Source organism: Paramormyrops kingsleyae, chromosome 9 (genome assembly GCF_048594095.1).
Source record: "Paramormyrops kingsleyae isolate MSU_618 chromosome 9, PKINGS_0.4, whole genome shotgun sequence".
Classification (NCBI taxonomy): Eukaryota; Metazoa; Chordata; class Actinopteri; order Osteoglossiformes; family Mormyridae; genus Paramormyrops; species Paramormyrops kingsleyae.
In genome coordinates this window covers 1,147,244-1,156,989 of record NC_132805.1, presented here as the reverse complement: position 1 = coordinate 1,156,989, position 9,746 = coordinate 1,147,244, and the positions used below count along the sequence as shown (strand labels likewise).

The 9,746-nt window shown below is 40.8% G+C and overlaps 1 protein-coding gene across 1 annotated transcript in view; it reads left to right on the top strand.

The window, feature by feature from the left end:
- The first annotated feature begins 346 nt into the window (after nt 1–346).
- The window catches only part of LOC111850408 (dynein axonemal heavy chain 11), a 54,508-nt gene continuing 45,108 nt past the window's right edge, over nt 347–9,746 (top strand). The window contains exons 1-14 of the mRNA XM_023824265.2: nt 347–710; nt 884–1,021; nt 2,908–3,104; nt 3,212–3,401; nt 3,484–3,583; nt 4,087–4,298; nt 4,576–4,809; nt 5,113–5,280; nt 6,316–6,432; nt 6,866–7,003; nt 7,292–7,416; nt 8,451–8,646; nt 8,815–8,919; nt 9,322–9,717. Of these exons, the coding sequence (XP_023680033.2) occupies nt 489–710; nt 884–1,021; nt 2,908–3,104; nt 3,212–3,401; nt 3,484–3,583; nt 4,087–4,298; nt 4,576–4,809; nt 5,113–5,280; nt 6,316–6,432; nt 6,866–7,003; nt 7,292–7,416; nt 8,451–8,646; nt 8,815–8,919; nt 9,322–9,717 (2,538 nt within the window). The 5' untranslated portion in view covers nt 347–488. The remainder of the gene's footprint in view (nt 711–883; nt 1,022–2,907; nt 3,105–3,211; nt 3,402–3,483; nt 3,584–4,086; nt 4,299–4,575; nt 4,810–5,112; nt 5,281–6,315; nt 6,433–6,865; nt 7,004–7,291; nt 7,417–8,450; nt 8,647–8,814; nt 8,920–9,321; nt 9,718–9,746) is intronic.

The following is a 9,746-nucleotide window of genomic DNA, read 5'->3' as shown; positions in this document are numbered from 1 at the left end:
TTGTTGCTCCAGATGTTCAACTCAAGTGAAACACATCGTATTGCATTTAAAAATGCGTCTTTTAATTGTGTTTTCATTTTTCTATTGGCATATATTCTGACGCAAATTAAGATAGACCATTGATTAAAACCAGTGTTCAAGAGCATAAGAAGCCTTATTCGGATTGAAGGAGACACCCTCGTGTAGACTATAGCTGCCTGTTCTGTCTGGTGTGGGCGCGCGGCCCCCCAATACGCCAACATCAAGATTTACGAGTTACTGTCGTTGCCCTGGTAACCAGACGCTGCACCGCCCCCAATTTTTATAGCAAGTTAAATTTTGCTTCTTTCCGAGGAAGCGCGTTGTCTCTGCGCGTCCTTTAACGGGGTCAACGTCAGCGTAAAATAACGGGATTCCTCAAGTGCAATAGTGCTTTGCATGCGGGCTAGATTTAAGTCTGAACTATAGCATACATAAATTCGTATGAGTGTGTTAAGAAACGTAAACAAATGTCCGACGAGGAGGAAAGCGTTCCTTCGTTTGCAGAAGACGAAAGAGTCCGCTTTATTGGAAATAAAATATGCCAGTTTCTAAGGATAAAACCGGAAACGTGGGATAATTATTTAGCCTTGGAGAACAGTCAAAAAGTTCTTCAAGACTTTTTTGAGAAAAACTCAAAGATTTTGATTTTCAGCATCCAGTCGAGTGGTGTTTTAACTTCATGTGAACAGGTAAGTTAGGCATTACTCCGTGTTGGCTATATACTTTTTAAAATCTGGAGTTTTTTCGGTTTGTTTTAGAATTTAAATCAGTCACGTTGCAGTCGCGCCCATGTTTGGTAATTTGACTTGTTGTTAATAGCTGCCCTTTCGGACCAAAGTACTATTAAGTTTGATCTTTTTAGGCATCTTCTGCTGTCAACGGGGTTTATATACAGAAGAAGGAAGATGTCACCCTTCTTCCTGTGAATTACAGAGAATACTTGTCGTTTGGTGTAGTGTCACTGTACTTGCTGGAACAGTTGTTGCATGCGGTGGATCAGGTAATTAAACTCGCAATATCATGTTTGTACATTTAATGGAACGACTTTGCGAAAACTCATTTTGGCATTAACAACACAGGCAACCAAGTAATACAACTCCAATTCCAAAAACGTTGGGACGTTATGCAAATTGTAAATAAAAACAGATTGCAATGATATGGAAATCTCATAAACCGATATTAAATTCAAAACAGAGCATAGAAAACATATTAAATGTTTAAACTGAGAAAATGTATCATTTTAAGGAAAAAATAAGGTAATTTTGAATGTCATGTAGCAACCTGTCTCAAAAAAGTTGGGACAAGGCCATGTTTACCCCTGTGTGGCATCATCTCTTCTTTAACCACTGTCTATGCACGACTGGCGACTGAGGAGATCAGTTGCTCGAGTTTTGGGAAAGGAATGTTGTCCCATTCTTGGCTGATACAGGATTCTAGTTGCTCAACTCTCCTAGATATTCTGTGTCGTAATTTTCTTTTTATGATGCAGCAAATGTTCTCAATGGGTGAAAGATCTGGACCGCTGGCAGGCCAGTTCAGTACCAGGACCCTTCTTCTACGAAACCATGATGATGTAATTCATGCAGTGTGTGGTTTGGCATTGTCATGTTGGGAAATGCAAGGTCTTCCCTGAAAGAGAGGTCATCTGGATGGGAGTATATGTTGCTCTAGAACCTGGATATACCTTTCAGCATTGATGGTGCCTTTCCAGATATGCAAGCTGCCCATGCCATATGTACTAATGCACCCCAATACCATCAGAGATGCTGGCTATTGAACTGAGTGATGACAACATGCTGAGCGATCCTTCTCTTTAGTCCTGATGACACGGCGTCCCCGGTTTCCAAAAAGAATTTCAAATTTAGATTTGTCTGACCACAGAACAGTTTTCCACTTAGCCACAGTCCATTTTAAATGAGCTTTGGCCCAGAGAAGAGTCGGTGGATCATGTTCATATACGGCTTCTTCTTTGAATGATAGAGTTTTAACTGGCATCTGTGGATGTGTTCACTGACAATGTTTTCTGGAAATGTTCCTGAGCCCATTTAGTGATTTCCATTGCAGAATCATGCCTGTTTGTGCTGCCTAAGGGCCTGAAGATCACGGGCATCCAGTGTGGTTTTTCAGCCTTGTCCCTTATGCACAGAGATTTCTCCAGATTCTTGGAATCTTTTAATTATATTATGTACTGTAGATGATTAATTTTACACTGAGGAACTTTTTCTGAAATTGCTCCATTATTTGTCAGTGCAGGTGATCCTCTGCCCATCCTTACTTATGAGAGACACTGCAACTCTAAGATGTTCTTTTCATATCCAATCATGTTACTGACCTGTTGCCATTTGACCTAATTAGCTGCAAATTATTCCTCTAGCTGTTGCTTTTTTTTGTACCACTAACTTTTCCAGCCTCTTATTGGCCACTTTTTGAGACGTGTTGCTATCATGAAATTCAATATGAGCCAATATTTTTCATGAAATAGCAAAATGTCTCACTTTCAACATTTGATATGTTTTCTATGTTCTATTGTGAATAATGTCATTGCACTCTGTTTTTACTCACAATTTGCACAATGTCCCAACTTTTTTGGAACTGGGGTTGTAGATACAATGCATGCCCATGAGCAACTTAATTAGAAAACTTCGTATTAAATTTTGCAATTTTTACTAAATTGATTTGATAACAGCAGTATTACTATGCATATAGCCTTGTTTGATGACAAAAAGGAATCAGCCTACTTAAATTTCAAAATTTGATTCCCCAAACGCCTAATTTTGGGTGAAAGCATAAATCACTCGAGATTTAGCTCACTGAAAGAAGATTCATAATAGCAGAAGTCTTTTGATGATATTTCTGCATGCATATCTGCTGTCTGCATTATCCAAGGTTTTTGTACCAGTGCTGACAAACAAGAGGAATCACAGGACGTGGCCGCGTGTGGTATCTCAAGATATCAGTCAGCATGCGGAGTGCTTGCAGAGGAAGGTGTCCATTCTGAGGGGCCTTTGCTCAGGAAAAACTCACCTTCCGATTCCCACAGTGACAACCGAAATTGAAAGTCGTTCATATTCTGGATTCAATGTGTAAGAACATCAGCTGACTGATGTATGTTGTTTACATTCAGTGCAAGGTATCCTTCCTAATAACATGGTACCATTAAAAAGAATCTCTATTTCAAAACATATTTCAGGCAAGATGGACATAACAGGACAGTGATATATGTCATTGAGTCCATGGTCATCAACTGGACCCATCAGATTCGAGATGTTTTGAAAGAAGATTCCAGGACATTTCTCAAGAAGGGTTCTAATCTGGGGCCAAATGCTGAATATGAATTCTGGAAATCTAGGAAGGAAAATATGCAAAGTATTTATGAACAGGTGTGTCTCTCTGTGCACAAAATTATAGACAATATATTGATTGCAACTTTGTCAGGTGAGTTGAACTTATTTTCTGTGTTAGCTTCAGAGTCCTGTTATTCAGAAGATGGTGGAGATTTTGGAAGTATCTGAGAGCAGTTACCTTCCAACTTTCAAAACAACATTAATGGATGTATTTTATGGTAAGTAAGCAATTAATGGCTCAGTTTCACTCTTACAGCAAAGCATGGTTGATTAGCAGTTCTGACACTGATTGAGGCATAGCGGGAAGGTCACTGGCATTCTGATGTCACACCTAACTGAGCCTGCTGGCAGGACGTTTCCCAAGGAGGGTCGTTATCGTAGATACAGCGACACAACAACATCTTGAGAAATGGTTTCTAAGAAACAGATCTCTCTCACTTTTTTTTTTTTTTTGCTTTTTTAATGGCAAATGTTATTGGGCCGACTAAAGCTCAACATACCTATTTAAAGGTGTTATTCTACCCCTTCATTTGACTTCACTTCTAGACTTTGATGTTCAGTTACTCAGCTATTTTTAGTATTTTTTAGTATGTTGAGTATATATGAATCGCTTCGCTTTCTCAAGCATGGTTTTGGACAGTGACTGAATAAATGTGGAGGCTAAATAAGTTGAGTTCAGCTGAATCTGTGCGACATTCCACACTCCTGGTTTGTCTTCAAGCTCTTCAGGAGGCCAGCGACATAGAGCTCCACCTGCGCCCACTTGTCCGGCTGGTGTCTCAGCTGCAGGAGAAGCAGTTCCCTCATATGCTGCGACTTGTTGGCCCTCTCCTCCATGTTCTTTGCCTGGTGTGGTGTCACTGCGAGGCCCTGCGATCACCACCGCGCCTTGTGGTGCTGCTTCAGGAACTCTGCGACCTCTTCATCGAGCAGGTGACTCAGACCCGTCCCTACAGCCACTTCAGTGAGAAGGGTCCACTTACAGGTTGAAGTACAGGATCAGATACCATGCATCATTTTCTATAAACACTTATTCGGTGTGGGTTCATGGTGAGCCTGGAGTCTGTCCCAGAAACAGTGGGTGGGGGGCACTTCAAATGAAAAATATATAATAAAAAATATATGTGTTCCATTAGCAGGATTTTTGTTTTGGGTGGTGTGGAATGTAAAATGTTGATATAAACAGTCGTTGAATCCTTCCTTCCTCAAGGCTACTGAGTACCTCTCACCAAGGGACCTTCTGAAAGTGGACACTGAGGAAGCCCTGGAGAAGATCCAAGTGGTGGTGGCCTGCTTCATGCACTTTAAGGAGACCTTCCAGACACAAAGGGAGAAGCTGGCCAGTTGCAGGGGTCCTGGGCAGGCTTGCCAGCCCTGGGATTTTCCCTCCACTCTGGTCTTTGTGCGTTTTGATCGTTTCCTTGTACGCCTGCGACAGCTGCAGGTGAGAAAGCTGCGTCTTGGGAATCGATTTACTTTGAAATGAGACTTTTCGGACTTTTTTGGAGTTGGGGGCCATAATTGCTCATGTGAGTTTTACTTACACAAAAATGTTCACATCCGATTGGTTGGTCCTGCATCCTCTACAGACTGATTGGTTATCTCTCGGACCAATCATTTTTTGCTCTGCCCTCAGAACATTTTTGTGTAAATAAAACTCCCACCAGCACCATAATGGCATTTGCTACAGAAGGGTATTTTAATAATTAACATTCGGGTACAAAACGTCGTGCTTTTGTTTTTTCAGGACCTGTTTATCACCATGTTAGAGTTTGAGAAGCTGGAGAAGCTGGAGTTTGGGGGCTCCGGGGGCAAAGGCTACAGCGAGCAGGTGACTTCCATTTACGTTGAATTCCAGGAGCATTGCAAGGTGTTGAAGGACAGTGAATGCAGCCCCCAAAGTCTCAGTACTAAGGTAATGACAAACATGGCAGGCATTATGAATATGTTTGATTTACAGTAAATTATCTAGCTATTGGCTCGCTATCACATTTACATAGAACTCACAACTCAGCAATGAGGTAAGCTATTCTGCGCAGTCACTAAACCATAGCTGCTGTCCTATTGTGTGCAGTCCTGTTTTTCCCTAATCCATATGACCTAAAGTTATCTCTCATTTACTCATGTTATTCTCTTGCGAAAGCAAAAACAGGAGACAGACTTATAATGTCCTGAAAATTAATGTGTAATTGAACAGTCAGGACTACATCAGTAGCATTCCATTGAGAAACCCATCCTGGCAAAAGATGTAGAGTTCTTAAATTCTTGTAATCTATTAGATTGTATTTCACTTTTTAATTGCCGATTTTAAGGCATCAATAGTCTTTCAGCAGTCTTCGCAAAAGGAAATGCATGATATATGATCTGCATGCACAGATAGCATGTCTGTAACAGGGAGGACGGCTTGTAGCCAATCGGGCGTCATCATTTTGTTGTAGGCAACATGTTACTCAGTGCGTAATTCTGAAACTGAGATACTGTTAATGTGTGTCATATCTCCGAACATTTCTGATGAGAACTATCATAAAACAGGCACCTTCACCATTTAGTAACTTAAGATCTTTAAGTTTAATACTGATGATAAACTCAGTCACTGTGCTCCCATAAAAAAACATCCAAGAATCCAAGGTTTAAACCAGAAGAGAGATGCTGTATGAGTTTTTTTCAGAATGCACTCAAAGTAGATTCTGTGTTGAAAAATATTTTCTCTGTAGCAACTCAGCTGTGTGAAACTTAAACTTGGAAAAAAGAGGTTCACTTTCACCGAGATCCTTTTTCAGTGTCAGTGAGCTGGCAGTGGTGTCATCAGAGCTTACATGAAGTCTGGTAGAAGCTTGTCTGCAGTGACAGTGTCTAATCGGCATTTGGACTTTGGATTTTGATAAATTCAGTATAAAATTGGCGGTTCCTGCGTCCTTCAGTAGCCAAAGAGTGTTTTCCATTCCATCAGGAATTTGAAGGTCACTATGATGATTTCAAAGAAAAAGTCTCGGACTTTGAATGTCGTCTTGCCACAGTCATGTGTCTGGCATTTAATGATTGTTCTGGTTTGGAATCAGCTTTGAAGGTAAGAAATTGGCTTTTTTCTTATTTAATCATTTTATTCCATTCTCTCGCTGGTAAAGCAATTTATTTTAACTGCATATAAATGTCACTATTCATCTGACAATAGTCCATTTTTATGATATGTAATATTTTATATACTAATGTAGTCTGTGATAGCATGCAGATGCTGTTTTGCTAAAACAATTTGTCACTAAATAGATACATCATCTTTCAGCAAGATCTGAACAAATACAAAGTTTCAAATTTTGATATATTTTTGTAAGTATATTAACCATTACTCACAGGTTCTACAGCAATATCCTGGGCCTGAAAATGGCAATGTGTGGTCATCAACACTAATTAAGCCTTATTGTGTCAAATTATTAATGTCACTAATGAATTTAATTATAGACAATGATGCAGTTAATAAAGTGTGATTTTTCATTTGCATGAAGTTACTGGCCGTTTGTGGACCCTTCCTGGAAAGACCAGTTATAAAGGAAATCTTCAGTCCCAATTTTTCACTGGTGCTACAGCTGCTTGGCCAGGAGTTAGAGAAATGTAGACAGTTGTATGTCACCCACCTTCATCAGGTAACCAAGTACAAAGGATCATCTGATCTGTTATTAAATACTGGCAATAAGATTTCATAAGATATGCATTCTTCAATACAAACGTTAAGAAAAAACTCAGACAGGTTAACAAGGAGAAATATATGAATATTATAGACAGTTTTTTTTTACTCTGAAATTTAATGTTAATTCTCTATATCCCTAATAATAAATAACTATGTTTTTATATGTGGTTCTTTGTCTGCAGTAAGTCACGATTAAAAACGCGTTTGCAACTTGAAGGGAAAATGTGCTGTTTTTGTTCTTCAGATGAGGAGTAGAAAGGGGTTGGTGAGGAAGAACATGCCTTTGATGTCAGGGTCCCTAAAATGGGCAAAGATGCTGAGAGAGAGACTGCAAATCCCTTGGGCCACATTCACATTTATCCAGGAATTGTGAGTTCTAATGCCGATGAGGGCTGTGTACTTCATAATGGTCTAAATTCAAAGACATCGCGTGATATCTAATTAAACTTTCATGCTTAAAGCAACCCATTAGTGGGGAATACTCTTTTAACTTTTTAGTTTGAATGATATAAAGAATCTACTTTTGGTGTAGTGTTTAAACATTTAAACATCAAGGATAGTGTCATGACCTGAGAGACGAAGTACTTGAAGGCAGGCGTTTGGCAACAAGGGGACTGACTTCAGTGAATGGACTGGGGCACACGGGACAAACAAGTACTTAAATACAAACACTAACAAGGGGACTGACTTCAGTGACTGGACTGGGGCACACGGGACAAACAAGTACGTAAATACAAACACTAACAAGGGGACTGACTTCAGTGACCGGACTGGGGCACACGGGACAAACAAGTACTTAAATACAAACGCTAACAAGGGGACTGACTTCAGTGACCGGACTGGGGCACACGGGACAAACAAGTACTTAAATACAAACACTAACAAGGGGACTGACTTCAGTGACCGAACTGGGGCACACGGGACAAACAAGTACTTAAATACAAACACTTACAAGGGGACTGACTTCAGTGACCGGACTGGGGCACACGGGACAAACAAGTACTTAAATACAAACACTAACAAGGGGACTGACTTCAGTGACCGGACTGGGGCACACGGGACAAACAAGTACTTAAATACAAACACTAACAAGGGGACTGACTTCAGTGACCGGACTGGGGCACACGGGACAAACAAGTACTTAAATACAAACACTAACAAGGGGACTGACTTCAGTGACCGGACTGGGGCGCCCGGGACAAACAAGTAGCCTACTTAAATACAAACACTAACAAGGGGAAACAAGGACAATACTTGGCTCATCAGGGCCACGTCAGAGAAGAGAGGAGGGTCAGGCAGACATGACAGGCAGGACCAAATTGCACGTTGATTAATGAGCACCTGAGACCCCGTACTGTTTGGAAGGTGGATGCTTGAATGATTAATGTGGGCTTTTTCTTTAGCTCCATGGATGATGCTGACATGAAGGGGATCTGCCAGAGGTTCTCTGAGCTGCTGGCTCTGTTAGATCAGTATGAAGGGGATGTTTACTCTGATTGGTGTCACGGTCTGGACCAAGTCTGCCATTTCAGCTTAGACCAGAATCTCATCGGGAGACATAAAACCACTGGCCTGCTTTCTGTCAACTTCAGTTCAAAGGTATATTTATATTTAAATCCATCATCTTTATTAGTTGTGCTTATATATAAAATTTACTGTAATGTTGCACATACATATTTAATTTGAATCCTTTAAGGCTTATTAAAGTATTAGTGCACTATTAGGTGCCCTCAGGTATTACTCCAAACTCACTTTTTTTTATTCCAGCTGTTAGCAGTCCTGAGAGATGTGAAGTACCTCCTACTGCAGGAATATACCAAAGTTCCCAGTGTTGCACTGGCCATCTTCAAAAAGAAAGGCACCTTAATTGCAGTAAGTCTTTCGATAGTACATAGCAATGTTTTTGAATGAAAGTCCTATGTCCTACGATAAGAAGCTCAAATACTTATGTCAATGCTAATATTTCTTTTTATTTGCATTTCCAGTAACATTTATTGATTATGGTTTATTTCTGTAATTATTGGTGTGCTGTGGTACAGCTGCTGCTAACTCTGTTCCAACATGCCACAGGGAGATTACATTGGTCCCTATTGAAACATCAGGGATTCCTGCAACATTTTCCTTGCTATTAGCACTCTGAAAAGGAATTTGCTTCCAAACATCTTCAGGCAATCATCACTGTCTTTTTAAGGCGATGTGTAGTAGTTTAAACTGTCTGCTTGTTGGTGTCTGGCTTGCTGTGCGTTTTATTGCACATTTATCGGACCTTTTCAGCACATGGGGACCCTGAAGCTGCTGGTTCAGGCTTATAACAACATAAAGCAGACTGGACTGGAGGTGGCGGTGCCCCTCGTCGGCGCGGAGCTCTCGCACATCGACGCGCAGCTGCTCAGGGTGCAGACGGAGCTCACGTGGCGGCACCACAGCTGTTGGGATTATGTCTGTGCTCTGAAAGACACTGTTCAAAACCTGGAGCTCCGGATTCAGAAGACCAAGGAAAATGTGGAAATCATCCAGACAGTGATAAAGGGATGGAGTGAGCATCCCCTTTTCTGCAGGAAGGACAACAAGAAAGATGCCCTTCTTCAGCTGGAGGACAGAGCTGAACGGCTGGCTAAGAGATACGGTGCCATTCAGAGAGATGGACAACTTATCCACAAGCTTATAGATGTAACAGTACCTTTCACTATGCAACTGTC